The sequence below is a fragment of the Channa argus genome, chromosome 1 (assembly GCF_033026475.1).
Source record: "Channa argus isolate prfri chromosome 1, Channa argus male v1.0, whole genome shotgun sequence".
Classification (NCBI taxonomy): domain Eukaryota; kingdom Metazoa; phylum Chordata; class Actinopteri; order Anabantiformes; family Channidae; genus Channa; species Channa argus.
Genome location: NC_090197.1, coordinates 41,703,142 through 41,723,657, shown reverse-complemented (window position 1 = coordinate 41,723,657; position 20,516 = coordinate 41,703,142). Strand labels below are relative to the sequence as shown.

Here is a 20,516-nt window from a genome sequence, read left to right as displayed (position 1 = left end):
CTGCAATCTTCTAAGGAGGAAAATGCCTTAATGAAAAGATCTGAGCAGTCAACCCAAATCAAATGTAAGAACCTTGAAGCAGAACTTCAAAATAGTGAATTACTTGCTTCTGAGTTGCAGAAGAAAGTTCATGAGTTAAAACTAGTAAATATGGAGATGGAAAATAATCACAAGAAAGTAAGAGCTAAACTTGATCAGGTGATGATGGAACTTGAAAGTAAGGATCAGCAAATTCAAATCTTTAAGTCTCAGGTAGAGGGCACTAAATCACATCTCAGAATAATTGAAGAGGAACTAAATAAGAAATCTCACACCTCTCATGACCTTCAAATCAAACTACAGGATTACAGTGAGGAAGTAAGGAAAATGACAGAACTTCAGCAGAAAATCCAAGCACTTAATTCAAACATTGCCAACTATGAGAAAGAAATAACAACTCTGAAATCAGACCTCAAGTCAGCGCTTGCTGAAAAGAATTTAGAGAGTCAGAAGGTTCACATGCTAAATTCTGAAATTAATGATTTGAAAGCTGTGCTGAAGGAAAAAAAGGGAGAACTCAACGAAGAATCTGCCGAGAGGCAAAAACATCTCGATAAAATCAGGGCTTTAGAAGATGAGCTTTTTAAATCTAAGAACAGCATTAAAGTGTTTCAGAGCAGCTCAGAGAAAAGTTTAGAGCTTCAGAAACTTAAAGTGACAGCTGATGTAATGTCTGGTCCTGAAAAATTGCGATCTAATCTACAATATGAAAATCTGATGCTTAAGCGTGAGAAGGCTGAGGCGCTAGAGAAAAACAACTCCCTGGGTTACGAAGTCAGAACACTGAAAGAAAAGCTGCAACGTGCACAAACAGAAACTGAGCAAAAGCAAAAAGAAAATTGTGCCCTTCAGCTCAGAGCTCAGCAGATGGAGGAACAACTGGAGAAGTGCAAGAAAATGCTAGATGAGTTAAAGAGTAAACTAGAACTTCAGAAAGAGGCCTATGAGAAGCAGCTGCTGTTAGTGCAGACTGAAATAGAGAAAAAACTCATTTTACTGCGGTCCGAAAATGAGAAGTCAAACCAACATAGCGGAGAATTAGCAGAAATGCTTAACAAATATTTTAGACAAGACATCACAAAGACAACAACCGTGCATCAAAGCACAGTGGAATCAAAGCTACAAGTGGACCAACAACTGCAACTTCAGCAAGAAAAAATTAAGCTCAGCCAAGACCTGTCAAAAGCAAAATCACAAATTACCCAATTTGAAGAAGACAGACTTAAACTTAACATAAAAATAAATACTTTACAAAGCCTTTGTAATGAACAGTCAATGGAGTCAGCTAAGATTAAACATTTGTTGACAGATAGTGAGCAGAAACTGATGCTGAAGGAAAGTCAAGAAAAATCTCTTAAGGAACAAATAGAGTCATATGTCAAAGAGGTGAAAAACCTTCAGCAAATCCTTTTGACTGTGGGTGACAAGGCAAAGAGCGAAAACCTGAGGATGAATAAACAGGAAGTCAGTGCGATCAGTGATCAGTATGTGAAAGACAACACGGCCGCTTCCTTGAAGACGGAATTGACCGTGGTGCAGAAGGTGGCGTCCTCATATGATGAAACAAAATGCAAGATGGAGGAAGAGAAGAAAGTGTCCTCAGAGGTATGGATGAGGTCAATCCAAGCAAATTAAAATACTATAATTTTAATAACAAATATACTGTGTGTTACATTTATTTATTGCTCTTTCATAGTTATTGAGCTTCTTATTTATAAATTGTAATTGTAACAGTGAACTTGGTAATTCATAACTTAAAAGTACTTCTAATATCACATCTACAGATCACAGCATTGGAGAAGGAAAATGTTCTTGAAGGACTGCAACCAATAAAACTAGACAAAATTAAAGCCATTCGGAGCCAAAGCCTTCATGATTCACTAACAAAGAAGACTCTGAGTAGCTCTACTTCCATTCTCTCACAAAAAGAAAATGTAACCTACAGGAGCCAAATCAAAGCTGATGACCCTGTGACAACAGGATACATTGCTCTGTGTGGACTAACAGAGCAAAGACCAAATGAAAGTCATAGCATCACCAAGACAAAAACATATCATATCAAAGAAATGTATGAAACCGTAACCATGTCAGAGAAGAGTTCAACAGACAGTGGAAAACTGAGTTCGACATATTCAACTTCACAGAAGCTCCCAGACCTCAAAGGCAGCACAAGTATTCAAACCTTGATCAAATTTAAGCTCTTGGAAGAAGAGGTTTTGCGTAAGTTAGAGATGGGTCTTATCACAGCAGAAGAGATTGAAGCGTCAATTACCCAATACATCAGCAAACCCACTTCCATAGCTGGAGTTTATGTGGACTCAAGTAAGAAAAAAATATCCTTCCTAGAAGCTGCTGAGAAGGGCTTCTTAGCAAAAACTTATGCACTTGAGTTTCTTGAGGCTCAGGCAGCAACTGGAAGTCTCACAGATTTGGCAACAGGACAAACATACACAGTTCATGAGGCTCTGAAGAAAGGTATCCTAGAGGTGGGGCTGAAAGACAAACTTCTAGAGGCGGAAAAAGCTGTTGGTGGCTACATCCATGCTGGAAAAAAACTGTCTGTGTTTCAAGCCATGGAGCAGAGGCTTGTCGATAGATACACAGGCAAAAAGATCCTTGAGATTCAGGTTTCCACTGGAGGTCTGATCATGCCGGAGACTGGTGTAAGGGTGCCAGCTAGCATTGCGGTCGATCAGGGTCTTTTGAACAAGGAGATTCTACAGAGTCTGTACGATCCCATTAGTAACCCTAAAGGTTTCCACAACCCTGACACTGGGCAGAAAGCATACTACTCTGAAATACTCAAGAGTTGCCTTTATGACACTGATGGCTCCATGTTTCTCTTCCCATTTGGGGAGAGACATCTAACAAACACCTCTCCTGCAACGTCTCATAGAGTGTCTGTTGTCAGCAGCAGTCGTGGTATTGAAATGTCGACCTATGAAGCATTCAAGGGGAAATACATAGACAAGAGGACATACGTGTTTCTGTCACAGCAGGAAAGCGAATGGCAGGAACAGTCCATCGTTGACAGCAGTGGAAGCCCACTTCACATCATTACTGATGTCAAAAGTGGTCGTCAACTTTGCCTAGAGTCAGCCCTAAGTCAGAGGTTTCTTGAAAAATCTGAATTTGAAAGTTATCGCAATGGGCTTCTTAGTATCTATGAGCTTGCAGACATCATATTTTCAAGAATGGTTGTTGTGGAGGATGTTAACAGCCCCATTGCTGGTCTTTGGGATCTCACTCGAGGGAAGAGGCTGTCAGTCCTTGAGAGTTTTCAACAGGGCTTTACTGATAGATCTACTGCCCTAAGACTATTGGAAGCCCAAGCCTGTACAGGGGGTATTTGCGATCCCTCTTCAGGGGAGAAAGTCACCCTTTCTGAGGCTCTGAAAAGGGGGCTTTTAGATGATACATTGAGTCAGCAGCTTCAAAAGTTCGAACAGGCATTTAATGGCATTGCTCATCCCAAGACTGGAAAGACTTTGTCTATTTTCCAGGCCATTCAGGAAAATCTCTTCTCAAAGGATGTTGGTTTTCGCTGTTTTGAGTTTCAGCTCCTCACTGGAGGACTGATAAACCCCGACACTCATGATAGAGTCTCACTTGAGGAAGTCATTCAGAGTGGCCTTGTTGACAAAGTTACTGCCTCACTGCTAAAGGATGAGAAGTTTGCCAGCAAAAGCCTCACTTGTCCAAAGACCAAGAGAAGAATCACATTCCGAGAGGCACTTGAAAGAAGCGTGTATGACTGCCACACGGGGCTACGGTTACTGGAGGCTACAAAGGCTTTTGGTTTTGGCGCCAAGGCAACATTTCACTATGTTTGGGGCTATATGCAATAAACAACTGGAAATATATAGTTGTTCATAGCATAAAAACAAAAGCTGTAAATAGGATTTTCTTTGCTTTTTGGTTTGGTTGTGTTTGGTTCACTGATTGTGGTTTGCACCCACACTTTCATACAGCTGATAATAGTCCTTGAGCTTTGGTGTTGTTTTTAGGGACTTTACGATTCCTTCTTGAGCGATTTTTGATAATTTTTTGTAATAAAGTTAACAATCTTGTCAAAAACCCATCTGTTCTGATTGTAGAGATCTGTTGATGAGGAGAAGAGAGAGCATGGTGATAAAGTTAGCAAACTGTTGAACTGGATGTCCAATGTCAAACAGACGGTGAGCAATGATGGGAATGATCTGAAAGATAGCAATGCCAACACAGATGCTTCCAATAAGCCCAAGGTAAATAATGTGGGTTGTTCTCGGCATTTTAGTATGCTGCCACATATATGTTCTTTAATAATATTACAGCCTTTTCATGTAACGGTGTATGATTTCTAATAAAACTCACGATTTACTTTATGATTCATGTTATCCTACCAGTGTATTTTACACTATAGATAAGGGTTGCAATTAGAGATATAGTATCCTCTGTTTACTAGGCTTGGCAAAGAAAATGTTCATATTATGGATTTTTTGATGTATTAAATAATTTCAATAACATTCAACTCATGTAATAACACCCAAAAAGTTGCACAAGCACTCATATTTCAGAACAATTCCAGTGACTAATACATTACATTACAGATTATTGAAATATCAGCAAACATTTCTCCTTCTCTCTTGTTTGTCTGAGAAAATAAAAATACATACAGTGTGGTCCAAAGTTTACATTATTGATTTAAATGTCATCATAGGGTTGCATTATAAATCCCCTGCAAATTAAATAATAACAGCTTTTTGACTGTGATACAGTAGTGCAGAGAAAAAGTTTGATGCTGATGAAATGATTTGTTCATTAATACTGTGATAGCGTTAATATATTCATAATAACAGAATAGAAAGGAGAACAGATAAGTGCAATAGATGTATTGACACCACTACATATTTGTTGTGGTCAAAAATGTATTAGTAGAGTATTGACTTATTTTATATGTTGCTTTTTATTCAGAGGTTGGTTTGCATCTCTGTGTTCCAGTGTATGTTTTAAGATCAGTAATTGAGGTACATTATGTATGCATCGAACAGCTTTAAGCACATGGTCCAGCATGGTTAATCCTGTTCATGCTCTAAATTTAAAAGGATCAATAAAGTCTTAGCACTGGACACTGAGATTTAATTTTATTTTGTCAAACATATTTCAACCTAAATTAAAGTAAGTTTTATTATTATGACTGTAGTAGTCGTAATACTTAGAATCTATCATTACATTTTTGTTTTGAAACAATCATGCAATTTAAATAGACTAAGTGGAACTTTTAATTAAGTTTTAATTACATTATGTATTTACCAAAATATACTATGCATATACATTTAACAAATACGATCTCATTTTCTTTCTAATGTTCTTTCACTTCATTTAAAGGTGTGGAAAAATAATACACCGTACAGTCAGTACAACCTCAAAATGTCCATAGAGCTCATTCAAGTCATCTTTAACACATTTAGCTGTTCTAAATTTAAATTTAAAGTCTGTATTTATACAGTAAGGTTTTTAATTTCATAAGAATAATTCAACTGTGTTCATGTGTATCAGCAGTTTGGAGTTTTTTGGCCATTTACTCAGCAGTCTTACAAAATGACACAAAGTCACTCTGCTGGAAATGAAGTTTCAATATGTCACTGTTTGATGTTCTAGGTGTCAGTCGAGGAAATGGTCACAAAGAAGGAACAGATTGCAGAAGCACTGAGGGCCACACAAGTGATGCTGAGCAAACACAGTGACAAGTGAGCCAAGTTTTCGACCCACACGCAAAAGACTTTGCACTGGTGAAACTGTCAGCCTCATTCCTCGTGTCTTGTCTTACAGAATGACAGAGAAGGAAAAAGAGAAGGCGCAGGAGCAGCTGAAGGCACTCAGTCAGGCGTACAATGAACTCTCCCAACACTGTTCAGATCAGGCAACCTCTGCAGAAGAGGTTGGACAACAGGCTCTTTTTTTGATTGAGTGGAATGTATTTGTGTCTTAAAGTATGTTAGGAAACAGTGCCAACTGATGATCAGTTGCATGACTAACCTTTTCCCTCTTGTCAGTATAACGTGAGCAGTTGTATTTTAGATACACTCATTTCGCTCTTTTACACTGGACCATTAGGGACAAAGAACAAGTTTTGTACAACACCAGGACAGAAATTCTGAGTATGCTGTAAACATGCTTCCGGTAACTGCATCTCGCTTTGGTCTGACATGCCACTGTTATTATTGTGTTCAAGTTCTCTTAGAGTGCAGCAGGACACCTGATATGATGCATAACCCTTTACCTATAATGTGTGATCTGACTAACAAGACTCTTTTTGTAAGTTGCTGAAACTGCATCCCCAGATGCATGATAGCTTTACATGTGTTATCCGTCACTCTCCTGTTGCAACCCTGATGCAGTCTTGCACTTGTTCACATCGTGTTTTAACATGCCCGTGTTTGTGTGGTGGTGAGTATGGATTTTGTCTTGCTTTTCAAATTTGATTTGCAAATTTCATATAAGTCATACAGATGTTGATGTTTAAAACAAGTTAAACTTGTTAAACTTTTATTATCTGCAGGATTTTCAATCCACCAAGGAGATTGGTGGGCTTGGGACTGGAATTATGAGTGATCTAGTGGACAAGATGGCTTGGGACACTCCCCAAGATGCCCAATTCATGACCTCTGACTTTTCTCATTCTGAGCCACATGTCTCTATGGACTGGGATGACACTCCTAAACAAGATCTAATTGCCAAGGCCACACTGAATCACTGGCCAGAGCAAGTCGATGCAAGCAAATGCATACAGACATCACATTTCTATTCTGTGTCACTCTCTGAAGTAGCTGCAGCTAGGGAAGGGTCCATGTATAAAGACCTGATCATTAAGATGATAGATGTGAAACAAGGCAGTGATGGAGAGAGGGTGTACTATACGGGTGACACGCTGACCCTGGAGGAGGCCTTTCAAGGTGGTTTAATACCTGCTTCTGTCTATGTAAACATTCTTCAGAGGCAAAAAAACTGTCAGAATATGATGAATCCCAGCACAGATGTAGATGTGTCACTCTTAGAGCCTACGCAGGAAACTGAAATGTGTGAGGTAAATAAACTGTTGCTAAATTGTCTTAGCAGGAATAAGTCACTGACATCAGGGAGGAATGTTACCCCTCTGAGTTCTATCTGTGAGGGTTTAGGTGATAATGAGACAATGTCAAAGCGTGACGTGCCTGAGGTTGTTGGTGATGGGGTAAAGGTGGATGCAAGCATTCAGTGTGATTTGATGCGGTCTAGCAGCACACTCGTCGTACTTGGAAATCAGCAGCAGTTTATTGGCCTCGTGTTGCCTCACTCTGGGGAAATCCAAACGGTATCGTCCTCACATAGGTATGATCAACAAATTACCACTCATGAGTTCACAAGCAGACTGTATAGTAATCTAGAAAAAATAGCAGCTTTGTACATTCCAGAAAAGTCAGAGGTAGTGGACATCACATCCGCCGTTCAACATGGCTTGATTGACAGTTATACCGCAGAGCTTTTAAAATCTACAAAAATTCCTGACGTGCTTCCTAATGTTGACCCTCTTAACGAAACTTTTTCATCTTGGCTTATGTATAAAAAACTTAGAGTTGATGGATGCTATCATGCTGCAGATTGCATACAAGTTGAAAGCGTCCCAGTTCCCACAGATAAAAAGCAGATATTCATCTCTTACCTGATGATGAACAGTTACATTGATCCAAATTCAGGACAGAGGGTCCTAATACTTGATAGACATCTGACTCAAATGGTTAAACTTTTTCTTGAAGATATGAGATCTTCTGAAAACACTGATGAAAATCTCAAGGATTTGCCTTTACATATTGATGATCTTTCAGAAAAAGCTGATTTTGAGATACCTTTGCACACAAATAAGGAAACGGAAGAATTCATGCAAAACACACATCGGACATTTGATTCTCATGATTTTGTTTGCTCAGTCACACAATGCATGTTCAATCCTCATAGCTTTGTGTCTTCTGGTAATGGAATAATAACCATCGATGAAAAAACATTTGCAGATGACAAGCCTCTAAAACGAGATCCTGTTGAGGAATTATCTGTCACAGACCCTAATGCATTGGAGGAAACCATGTTTCAGAACAACACAGATTTGACTGAAAGAATTTATGTTGCAGATACTGAAAGAGAAGCTCTTGCTAATCCTACTTCTCTACAGTTGTCAGACTTTCCTACATTACATTCTGTGAAAAGCACAAATGTTGGCTCACTGTCCACAATGTGTGACTCAGATTTATCAGTGAATCAGACAACAGTACTGAGACTTGATCTACAGTCTGATGAAAAAGAAAGTGTTGTAGGTGATGGCGACAGCACGTCTGGCTCAAAACAAGCAGTGTTAGATGAATATAAATCCTCAAATATTCCTTTTTCTATAGTGGAACAGCAGAGCAATTTAAGTTCTGATTATTTGCACTCTGGATTAGTCAAAGATGCCGATAACATCCTTAACGTATGTGCCAAAGCCAGCATTCACCCAGAAGAAAACTGCAGCCACTTCACTCCTGTGCATCATGATCTGAGTTTAATTAAAATTAATGAAGCTGAAAACATCCAGCTGCCAGCTGGGAGTGAGGTTGCTGTCACAGTGCTTAATCTGACCAACGACGAGGAGGATAAGAAAGGAATAGAAACTGAGACTAGGGATGCACCAGACTGTGAGATGGGTAATTATCTACATCAGTCCACACCTGCAGTCAGTAGTTTCGAACCTTGGATGAGCCCACTTTCCTCGGGGAGTCAGGTTGCTTCAGAGTGTATTAATCACACCGACACATCCCATTTACTGACTGAAGACAGTGACTCACAGGAATTAATACACAGCACACTGACAGACAGAGCTGATGTACCTCATGTTGTGGCAGAAAATGCTGTCCAGTCACATCCATCTACTCTGAGTGACAGAACCTGCAGCCAGACTGGGCATGTCCCAGCAACTTTTCCCTCCTGTAACTCTGATAGCTCACCAACTAGTGCTCGTGTAGGAAAGCAGGTTGTTTGTGAAAGCCAATTAGATGGCTCCTCAGCACATCTCACTGTGTGGTCTGAGGAAAGTGGAATGAGGAATGACATAAGTGCTGTTCACTCCCCTTTGGACAGTGATCTAGCTGTGAGCTCAGGTTACTCATTGCGTAGAAATTTGGTCGAAAGTGCAATTATGTCGGGTCCCAGGGCCGATTGGAACTATGACAAAAACAATACAGTAGATGGCAGCAGAATTACATTACCTAATGTAGTGCTTTGTTCTCAAAGTGATTTTAGTGTTGAATCTGAGCCCAGCTGCTCTCAAAATGGTCAGAGCCAGGTGTCTAGTGAAAACGTTACAGCAAGTACTTTTGATCATAGGGGCTGTGGAACAGAAAATTCTGGCTCTAGTGAAACTGTAAGGACTAGTAAAGATGTATTAGTCTCAGAGCACATTGGTGTGGATAATATTGTTGATTTATGCGCAGACACACCTTCCCCAGAGAGGCAGCATGAGGACATTTTCAGTGATGCTGAGCAAATCCTTGTGTCAAGAAATGAGGAAGAACATGCAGGTGTCTTCTGTTCAAATCCACCAGCTGCATCGTTAGACAATAACTCAGGACAGTCTGACATTATATTAGGAGAAGGTTTAGGATGTGATTTCCGACTCGACAGAAAAGGATCGGCTGTTTGTGCTTCTGAAAATCCCCAGGATTTCCTGTTAGACAGCAGCATTACAACTGAGGTTGGCTTTTTAGCTTTGCCAGTGTTTTCTAATGCTCCAGGATCTGGTGGGGTCGATCAGGGGGAAATGATTGAAAAGGGGACTGATGTCAGTGATTTGAAGATGGCACAAACTCAAAGCACAGAACACTGTATCACTGTTGTACAAAATACTCCACAAACGTTAGACAAAAGTGGTTTTCATGAGAGGGACACAGCTCATGGAGTGACAGCGAGCAGTCACCAAGATCCTCTACTTGATTTGCTGAGTCAAAACAGCGACTGTTTAGACAGCAAAGATATAGAAAATCCAGAATTGATAAGGCAGGAAGAGAATTTTAATAAGCAGATTGAACAGTCTGATGCTCCGGAAATCCAGCTGCAGCTACTGCAGGTCCTTAAGACTGTTTCTCTAAGCCAAGACCTTTCAGTGCTTCAGGAGGTGATGGAAACTCTAAACACGGCTCTGGGGACTGACTCTCAGGGGGACCGACGTTACACACTGGAGAGCATCAAGGAGGAGAGCTCAGAGGGAGAGGATGAGGCCTCAGCAGAAAAGGACTCTAATTTTTGTCAGTTTGGTGCAAATAGTCACCGACTTTGTGCTCAGTTGTCTGCCAGTGGACTTGCCTGCAAAGTTGAGGAGGTCAAAAATAAGGTAGATTTCTATGTTGTTACAGTGTAAACTAGCTCCATCCACCGCTCTACTTAACTTTTCTTCTTCTTTTCTCATAGCTGTTCTCCATCCAGGATTACTTGGAGTGTGTTGGGAAACTGCAGGATCATGCCGATGTTTTGGATGATGTCAGAAAAGATATTTTAATTCAGGCCCAAGTGGGCAGCAACATGGATGAACTGCAGATCCAGTTGGAAGAATGTCAGGTTAGAAGTTCAATAATGTCATCCTCTGTGGTGTAAAATGCATTTTCTGTTTATGTTATATTGTACATTTTGTGCTTCACTCTCTGACTAAATGTGCTCTTGTATCCAGTCACTAGAGTCTCAGGTTTTTAGGGTGGCTGGTGTTCTGACGGTAGATATGGAAAAAGCTAAACTGCTTCTAAGTTCTGCTGATGACAACATTCCCGCACAAATCCACCAAGATCTGGCCACAACACACAGGGAGTTAAAGACAAATTTTACAGATGTTTCCCAAATGTGTGCAGCAAGAAGTCACTCTCTAATTCACGCAATAGAAACAGGAAAGGTCAGTGTTTTTGCCAGTAATTAAAGTACATGTGTTTAACAGTTGTTTTAGATACTGACTCCTTTAAATGTGATTTTAGGTAAATTTGGAGCTGGTGTACCAGAAGCACCTTGATCAACTTGATGAACTAGCAGGCCTCATTCAAAAAAACTCTGAGACACCAGGTGTGGATTTAAACACCTGTGATGTGGACACACTACAAAAATTGATTCAGCAGAACAGGGTAACATTAAAGTCCAGTTGCATCCAATTAAAAAACTTTCACTTTCAGTCTGCATTAATTACAGAAACATACTCAGGATATGTGCTTCTTTTCTTCCAGGAAACTGAGAGCAATTTGCTACAAGAAGCTAGGCTCAAGTTAGACAACATCACGTTTGATATCCAGTGCTATATTTCTGAGCACACTCAGTTCCTGAGTCCAGCTCAGAGCAGCTACCTCCTCAAGCTCCTCAGCAACACTCAGCGAGCTTTCAGGGACCAGATTGAGAGGCTTGTAACACAGAGGAGCACCTTAAATGTCCTACTGGACACCAGGGAGAGGGAAAACCAGGAGAAGGTCTGCCTGTGGATATGCTTTAAAATGTCTCAGAAGTCTCCTTGAAAAACAAAAACAAAACAACAACTGTGCATACATATTCATTTGATTAATAAAAAATAAAGATGTAAACAATTGCTTACAGTGCATGTAGAGTAAGCTGTATAAGAGATACTACTGGTACATTGGTCGTATCATTAGTGCATTTGAGTTAAAAATGCATCACCTCAAACTGTAAATGAGTGCATGCAGAATTCTAAGTTAACAGAACCCATGACATCCAGACACACAATCTGTTGATTATTGCTGTTGTTGGTGTTGTTAAGATTCACATGTTCAAGATTCTACTGTGAATGCCTAAATTGCAAGAGAAATAACAGCACGGCATGCTCAAATGCTTGAGAACTTGTGCTAACTAACCTTGTGCTAGTTGTATTTTACAGGACTCAAGACACCAGTGAACATGTAATGGATAAAATGCACCTTCAGCTGGAGCAATTGCACCCACCACAAACCCACTAATACACATAATATAATGTCCTCCTGTGCTTATTAGTATCATAAGACCAAAGTAGCAAATGGCAAAATAGCATGTTTACAGCATACTAGATTGTTATACTATTAAGACAAGAGAAAAAGTATCGTAAAGCAGATTTTGCATGTTACTTCTATGTGCTTTGGATAGTTTTTCCTCTCTTTATTTAATGTGTTAATACCAAATGTTGAAGGTATTTAGATCCTAAGGATTTATGCATACTGTTGAAATGTTTAGGGTGTTGTTACATGCAAATGTTTTATTGAGTTTGGATGTGAATGTACAATATCTAAATGACATGCTTATTGTGTTATAACCTTTTTCAGTCTTTATTGGAGAGACATAAGGAGTTTACTGCAAAACTGGAAGAAGTGTGTGATAATCTCACCTTGACTGAGAACCGCCTCATTGGACACCAGCAACAGGCTGACAATGCTGAGTGTGTAACAGACCTGCAGCAATATCAGCAGGAACATCAGGTATGAAAGTGTTTTTCTATGTCTTTAAGAAATATAGTACAATTCCAAGTAGGCTAATATCAATGAAAACCTGCTTCCTTCCTTCCCTTTACTATTTCTCTTTTGGATCGCAAGGCTCTGCAAAAAGATGTGCTGTCAAACGCCAGTGCTTTGAATGAGGTCATCACCAGTACTAAAAAGTTTCTGGAGGAAAACAGGAGCAAGCTGATGCCAGATCAAATTGCCATCATTGAGAGCAAATTGGACGAAGCCAAAAGCAAAGCCAAGCTCATCAACCAGCGGGCTGAGGAGTCCAGGAAAGATCTGGAGAAGGTTGTTACCACAGCCATAAAACAGGAGAGTGAAAAGGTCAGAGCTCAGATTAATTCTAAATGTATTTGCTGTATAAACAATGTACATAATGCAGAGATTACAATTGGTTTTAGTGTAAATACCATATTTCTAAACTTAGTGTAAATGTATTTATTTAATTGTTTCACTATATATTTTATTATTATCTAATGTGTTTGTTTTCAGGCAGCAGCTGTTGAGCGTCTTGAGGAAAGTAAAAACAAAATTGAAGGTCTTCTGGATTGGATATCCAACATAGAGAATCATAACCAGAGCAATCAGGAGCAAACTGACTATGTAAACAAAGAGAATGGAAACCTGCCAGAGGAAACCTCAGCCAAGGAACTGATAGGAGAGAATGATGATGCCAATGGAAATGCTTTACAGACCACTGAAAATGATTCAGGCAGAGAGAGGGGTGGCAAGAATGACGCCTCCCTAGACCTCGATAAGCAGTATGACAGGGTCAAGGTAAATTCGTTTTTCTGTAATAATGTTTGTTACTCAGTACTTTACATAAGGGATTTTTATGCAGGAACTCGACTTTCTTCTCTACTGTAGACAAGTTAACTAATAGTCAGGGATATTACTTGAGGCTGATTGTCATGGTAAAATGTACAGTTGAAAGACACAGTGAAACACTAAGAATAAAAAAGTATAATCCATTTCCAAATCTGTGTATCAGCATATGCCAACAATTGTAAAAGTCCCAAAACTTAGGGCTACATGTTATTAGAACATAACTGTATTATAAGAATATTAAAATATAATCAAGTTTATGTTTTAGAAAATAGGAATGTAAACCAAAACTGATAAAACCAGCATTTAAAGCCAGTATAAATAGTTTTATAAACTAAAGTTTTAATTATTCCCACAGGCTCGTCATCAAGAGATTTTGTCCCAGCAGCAGGATCTTATCATGGCCACCCAGTCAGCTCAGGCTCTGCTGGACAAGCAAGCCAACATGCTGTCCCCAGAGGAGAAGGAGAAACTGCAGAAAAACATCCAGGAGCTGAAGGGGCGCTATGAGGCCTCTCTGACACAGGCTGAGCAGCAAATGAAGCAGGTGCAGTGTGTCCAGGAAGAGCTGAAGAAGTTCCAGGACGACTGTCAGGAGTTTGAGACTTGGTTGGACCTGGCCCAGGGAGGGATTGAGGAGCTGGGTTCCCCTTCAGGCTCCCTAAATATCCTCAGTGATAAACTCCAGTCCCAGAAGAGCTTCTCTGAAGATGTGATTTCTCACAAAGGGGACCTTCGCTTTATCACTATTTCAGGACAGAAAGTTCTGGATGTAGCTAAAGCCTGTGAAGTGGCTGACTTTGTGGCCAAGAACACTATGGTGTTTGTGGATACTTCAGGAACCTGTTCTGTTGTCAAAGATAAGCTGGACTCAGCAGCGAGTCGATATAAAAGCCTACATTCACAGGTATTTTTAAAAATCATTCATTAAGTTAATTTTATGAGGGTGCAATAGCTTAAACCTGCCTTTAGGTGGGAGTGTTTCTCTTTATATATACCTTAATGCCTCAAAGCATGCAGAAGCACTGTGAAAGTAACAGTCTCTATGTAATAAGAATTTATACTTACCATTAATTAACTACCATTTGAGTGTTTGAATTGATAAACATTATAATTTTTTTCTTTGTTTTAGTGCATTCAACTGGGCAACAACCTCAAAGACATTGTTGACAAATATAAGAAGTATGACGACTTCAGCACCGATCTCTTGAAATGGCTCAACAGCACAGAGGAGGAGGCAAGAAAGCAACAATCGGAGGCCATAGCAGCTGATCCACAAACACTGCAGAAGCAGCTAGAGGAGACTAAGGCAAGAAACACTAGAAGCCAGAACTGTACTGCTTAGACTGAGTGTTGTTGGCTCAAGGTCAGCCTCCATATCTTATGGTGAAAAGCTGAGATTTATCTCAGATTGTGGTCTGAGCTTTTTTTTATCTTGGTGTAACTTTTATTTATTTTTAGAAGCCCTTGTACCTCTTGAGGCCAACTTGTAAGAATGGCTTTTGATCATTCCTCTTATGTAGTGCATTTATTGTTTATGAAAGTTGTCTAAACTTCAAAATGCTGACATTTGATTTATCCTGCATCTCCTTTAAGTTGTCAAACAAATGAAAAATAGCTTTATTTAGAAATAATGCATGCAGAGCTTGGATCATAGACTGGGGTTTAAGGTAACGGCACAACAGAACCTCCTTACCATATACAGTGTTTCCACTGCCTACAACCAAGCTATTTTTGGCTGTGTGTTCAAATTCAAACACACATGTGAATAGTTTAACTTTTTATTTATTTCAAGCGTACATACTACTAAAAGTGGATACGAAACTAGACTGTCAGAGCTGCTTTTGTCAGAGCTTTTGGCTGGGGTTAGATTCAACATTTCTCTGTAGGGAGGTAGTGACTTACAACATAGATATGCCAAGATAAGATGAGTGTGTGAGCCAACGAAGAACACTGGGATTTTGGCTTTGGTTGCAGATCCTTTTAGAAATCCTAAGCCTGTAAGTCTAACAGTTAAAGCAGTAAGATGCATCTCACTTTATCAATGCAGCTGTCCTATAGATGTTGTCCAGACATTCTTGAACATCATCGCTCTGTTGTTTTTATTTTCAGTCAACCATACTGGTGAAATACACCACATATACACTGTACCATACATGTGGACAGAGCATGTCTACAATTTTATTTTCTCTAACTTCTATTTTGTTATTTATGCACAGACCCTTCAGGGTCAGATGATGGCACATCAAACTGCTATTGACACACTACGTAAAACAGCCGAGTCTTTGATAACATCTGAAGGAGACCTGTTGAGCAACCCAGACGAGATCCAGGAGACAGTAGGTGAGGCAAAAGTATTAAGTGGCAACCAGACAGCAGTGCTGCGAAATGTTCATCATGCAACTTGTTACAGCACTAAAAGTCAGCAAATGTCCACCATTTATTTTCTACAATTTACATGTTTCTGTGTGAAATATGGCTTTTGAAGTTTTCATATAACTTTTCCCCAGTCTCTATTTTCTTGGCTTACACTTGCTTATTGTAAATGCTTATTCCTCTACCAAACCTTGTTACTCTAATGTTTTGTTAAAAATATATACTAAACAAATGATTTATTGCCTAATGCATTTCTGCTGTGCTTTGAATTGTTTATCTTAGCATGTGTGAAACAGTGTGAAATTGATCCGCTTTAAATACAACCTGATTTGTTTCCATGTATTGCAGATGACATAGTGGAGAGTTATGACAACTTGTCCAAGTCTGTAAGTGATCGAAATGAGAAGCTGCAGATCACTCTGACTCGTTCTATGAGTGTCCAGGATGGCTTGGATGAAATGATGGGATGGATGGAGGGTGTGGAGGCCAGTGTGAAAGAGAAAGGAAAAATTCTCTTGGACTCTGCGTCCATTAGAGATATCCTCAGCAAAGAAGCAGTGCGTATTCTTCTCAAAAGCTCTGTTGTCCATTAACTGTTCTAAATAGTGTATTTATTCTTTTAAATGTTCAGTGCTTGATCTTGTTCTACCAACCTTTATTTATCTATTAAATATGTGTTATTTTCCATGCTGTATTTTTAAGGCATTAGAGCAGGACATTGCAAGTCGCCAGAGCAGCATCTCAGCCATGAAAGCCAAGGTGAAGAAATTTGAAGAGACAGCAGATCCAGCCACTGCTGTGCTTCTGCAGTCAAAGATGGATGCTCTGTCCCAGCGCTTCTCTGATGCTTGTGACAAGCACAAGCAAAAAGTTTTCCAGCTGGAGCAGCTGAAAGAAAAGGTAGAGCAGTTTGAGACCATCACTGATAAGATTCAGCAGTTTGTTTTGAAGCGTTCACAAGATCTACATGAGACAGACGTTACAGGGAGAACCTTCAGTGAACTCTCTCAGCTAATGCAGGTAAGTTTACTACTACTGTACTCTACTAATCAAAAAATAAAAGTTTTATACTCCAAACAAAGATTGAGTGCAATTAATTCTCTGCAGAACACTAAAGCTGAGATGGCTGAACATGCCAGTGATTTGGAGAAGCTGCAGACTCTGTCTAGAGAGCTGCTTGAAATAAGCCCTGATGGAAACAAAGCCCAGATCCAGAGCAAGATTGATAATCTTTCCAATATTTTCAGCACCTTGAAGGACATTGTCAAAGAAAAGTAAGTTAGTCTATGGAAGAAAAAAAAGTTCTTTTCCACTTTTAAGTTGTACTGTACATTCTTTTTTTAAACATTGCTGCTTCTATAGTGTCGGTTAAGTTCAGATAGATACATGATATGACCAATTGTTGCCCACTCCAGGGAAGAAGAGGTATCCTCTTGCCAGGATCAATTAGACGAGTTCAAATCTGCAGCCAGCGCTCTCACCAAGTGGCTGGAGGAGACCAATGAGAAAGTACCTGCAGTTCAGTCAAGCAATGAGAAACTTTTGGCGAAGGACCTGCAGATAGTCACAGTGAGTCAAAAGATCAAGTATAAGTCTGCTATAGAGACAGTATTTCTGTAAACATTTAATTAAAATTCACTTAAAATGCTGGAACAGAAGCCATTAATGTTATACTGTACATGTTTTGTTTGAATTTTGCAGTCAATAGGTGTTTAATGTGTTTTGATAAATTATAGTCCTGTCCTCCTTAGTACAGTAACTCCCCACTTTCCATACTGTTCCCTCTGCCAAATAATGACAGATAGATCTAGACAGGGCAGATCTGGGAGTGGACCACTAAGTTGTCCAGCAGTGAGATTACTTTTTTCTTATGATGTTAGAGAAAAACATAACAGAAATAGAATGTAGTGCAAAATCCCCCAAAATTTAAAGAAGTAAAATCATTATCATTTACTTTGAAGACGTCATCCAACCACTTATCTGTCTGATTATTTCTTCATCAGGGATTGTTAGATGAATGGACATCCAAAGGCCCTGCTGTCCAAGAACTGAACAGTAAAGGATCATCACTTTGCAACCTCATCACTTTTCTCACATCCCCTGCCAAAACAAAGACCCCTAACAAGCCAGGTAAACACACTTGAAAGCAAATTTAAACCCCTCAGGAAAATGGGATGCATGGTGTTGGGCGCATTTGTGAGTACTGTGTACTTACTAACCATTACAGGTCATGGAAACATCTTTTGCCAAGCATCTTTTACACAAGCTTTTTCCTATGTCTTTGCTTCAGCACTTACTAATGGTGGTGGTCCAGCGAGCCATTCCTACCTAACCAATAAAGGTAATCAAGCACAAATGTGTGTGTGGATGTTGCTTTGTAAACAGACAGTTAGAGGTCTGCTGTACCAACAAGTACCACTTGTTGGTTTCAACAAGCTGCTATGGCTGTGGTGACTCTACGCCAAACAAATAACAACTTATAACAGCAATCGTATGTTCAGATTATGACTATTATAGTTACAAAACGAAGATAGAGGTTAGATAGATAGAGTTTTTTTAGATAATTTTTTATTAAAAAATTGGTTGATTACATTTACATTTTAACACCAGGTACTAACTTACCTGGTCACCTGTACATGTGGCGTGGTCTTTTTTTGTTGAATTTTCTGTTAACTTATTCATGATTTCACTTAATGCTCTAATTTAATTTGAAGGGACTTAGCCATACTTTCTTCAGTCATATTCTGAACATACTTGACTACAAAGCTACTATATTACCACTTTTGATCCCAAACTCATTTTGCCACTCTAACCTAAACCTCCTAGTAAGGAAGCTTAAGGGAATTATCTTGAATGTCCTCAGAGCTGATGGTGATTCACCAGAACATGTCATTCGTCAATGAGCGATACACAAGCCTCGGGGAAACACTGAAGAGTCTAGCTGCAGAGCTGAGTAGTTTAGTGGAGGAGGTGAGAGAGGCCGAGAGGGAGACGGATAAAATGACGACATGGATGAAGGACATGAAGAAGACTGCAGCGTCATGGAACAATGCAGCCACGGAGAAAGATTCAGTTAAAACACAGCTTGAACAGCAGAAGGTACAGAAGTGTTGTTGACCCTCACTACTTGGTGAATTGCATTTTTTTGTTCTATAGCTGAACTTTGTTTAACTTTGAATAGGACTCATACTGTATCAAACCCTCTCAGACATCACGTGATTCATTGTTCTTTTTTTTCTATAAGGTGTTTGAAGATGACATGAAGCAAAAGCAAGAGCAGCTCCAGAAGCTCAGAGAGAAGCTCCTTAACTTGATTAAGACTCATCCAAACTCCCCTGAGGCAGCAAAATGGAAGCAGATGCTGGCAGAAATAGGTATGCACCAAGGTGTTGTGCCCAGATGGCCCTGGGTAATTTATGTCATTGAGACCATCGGAGGTATGTTGAGTCGCACTGAGGAAATGCATGTCTCATCACAGTACTGGGGTTTGAGTTAAGCTTCAACAAAATTACTCATATGATTTATTAGACCAACTCCATTTTGTCATCTGTCTACAACATACATACATGCTAACAGAAGGTGAGCTCTCTACCACGTCATTTAAATTAACACATTTCTTGTGCCAAGTCCTGCACAATATGGGAGATTGCTAGGAAACAGTGGGACAGATGATAGAAAGGTGCTGTGGCGCTGACTAATGCAGATTGGTGTGATTGTTGTGCCCTCCTGCTTAGACACTGCTTGGAAAGATATCAGTGGCTTAGTAGAGGAGAGGAAGCAGCATTTGGAGCAGTCCAACAAGAATCTGGACATTTTCCAAACAACTGAGCTGCAGCTTGGTCAGTGGCTGTCAGAGAAGGAACTGATGATGAGTGTCCTTGGGCCGCTTTCAATAGACCCGAACATGCTTAAAATGCAGAAGCAACAAGTTCAGGTAAGCATGGTGCTAAGTTGTTGAGAATGCTTTGAGACTGTGTGTTTTTAAGAACCAATATTTAATGTGTTTTTGTTAGGTAATGTTAATCCTTTTTCCTTCCAGATCCTCCAGAATGAATTCAAGAGCCGTAAACCTCAATATGAGCAACTCGAGGAAGCTGCATCGGCCATCCTAAGCTCCTCAGGCAACCAAGATCCTTCAAGTGGTAAGCTGGTGAGGGAGCAGCTCAGTGCCATCAACAAGAAGTGGCAAGGCCTCACAGGACAGCTGGACGAACGAGACAGTATCATTGATCATGCTGCAGTGAAGACAGGGCAGTTTCAGGAGTTACTAAGAAGTCTTAGCCAGACTGCTACTCAGCTGGAAAATCAGCTCACGAGCCATCAGGGACACAGCGCCCAGCCTGATGTTGTGAAGAAGCAGTTGGAGGATGCCCATAACATCTCAGCTCAGCTGAGAGAGGAGAGGAAGAAGCTGAAGGAGGCCGAGACCATCAATGCAGAGCTGACAGCAATGGTGACTGAGGACTATCTGAAAGCAGATTTAGCCAGACAGCTGGAGAGTGTCAGCAAGCCCTTCAAACAGCTGGAAGAGAAAACAGGTTGGACATTTATTTTTACCTTAGAAAATAAAGTTGCACTGTTTGGAAAGACACAATCACTTCATTTATGTTATTTTATATACTTTTACTGATTCCAATCATCCTTGTGAAGAAACTGTTGTCAGGAGCATATTTGGCAACTAGTATAGTAGGTTTAAATTTCCAACTGCATTAAAACTGAAATGTAGAATAAATGACAATCTGCTGTAACATTCCTAGCTAATTGTTGTTTTCATGT

At 39.8% G+C, this 20,516-nt stretch overlaps 1 protein-coding gene across 27 annotated transcripts in view; it reads left to right on the top strand.

Annotated features, from left to right (window-relative positions):
- dst (dystonin) overlaps positions 1–20,516 on the top strand; it is a 93,185-nt gene that overhangs the window by 41,483 nt on the left and 31,186 nt on the right. For 24 of the 27 annotated variants that reach the window (XM_067522492.1, XM_067522452.1, XM_067522647.1 and 21 more), the window contains 24 exons: positions 4,137–4,283; positions 5,680–5,768; positions 5,851–5,959; positions 6,581–10,414; positions 10,492–10,638; positions 10,748–10,963; positions 11,043–11,186; positions 11,286–11,522; positions 12,363–12,515; positions 12,630–12,863; positions 13,032–13,316; positions 13,723–14,271; positions 14,497–14,673; positions 15,584–15,707; positions 16,089–16,297; positions 16,443–16,760; positions 16,848–17,014; positions 17,156–17,309; positions 17,744–17,870; positions 18,031–18,081; positions 18,604–18,839; positions 18,985–19,114; positions 19,475–19,674; positions 19,780–20,278. In XM_067522492.1, the coding sequence (XP_067378593.1) occupies positions 4,137–4,283; positions 5,680–5,768; positions 5,851–5,959; positions 6,581–10,414; positions 10,492–10,638; positions 10,748–10,963; positions 11,043–11,186; positions 11,286–11,522; positions 12,363–12,515; positions 12,630–12,863; positions 13,032–13,316; positions 13,723–14,271; positions 14,497–14,673; positions 15,584–15,707; positions 16,089–16,297; positions 16,443–16,760; positions 16,848–17,014; positions 17,156–17,309; positions 17,744–17,870; positions 18,031–18,081; positions 18,604–18,839; positions 18,985–19,114; positions 19,475–19,674; positions 19,780–20,278 (8,536 nt within the window). The remainder of the gene's footprint in view (positions 1–4,136; positions 4,284–5,679; positions 5,769–5,850; positions 5,960–6,580; positions 10,415–10,491; positions 10,639–10,747; positions 10,964–11,042; positions 11,187–11,285; positions 11,523–12,362; positions 12,516–12,629; positions 12,864–13,031; positions 13,317–13,722; positions 14,272–14,496; positions 14,674–15,583; positions 15,708–16,088; positions 16,298–16,442; positions 16,761–16,847; positions 17,015–17,155; positions 17,310–17,743; positions 17,871–18,030; positions 18,082–18,603; positions 18,840–18,984; positions 19,115–19,474; positions 19,675–19,779; positions 20,279–20,516) is intronic. The other 3 variants (XM_067522476.1, XM_067522467.1, XM_067522611.1) reach the window with 3 other exon arrangements.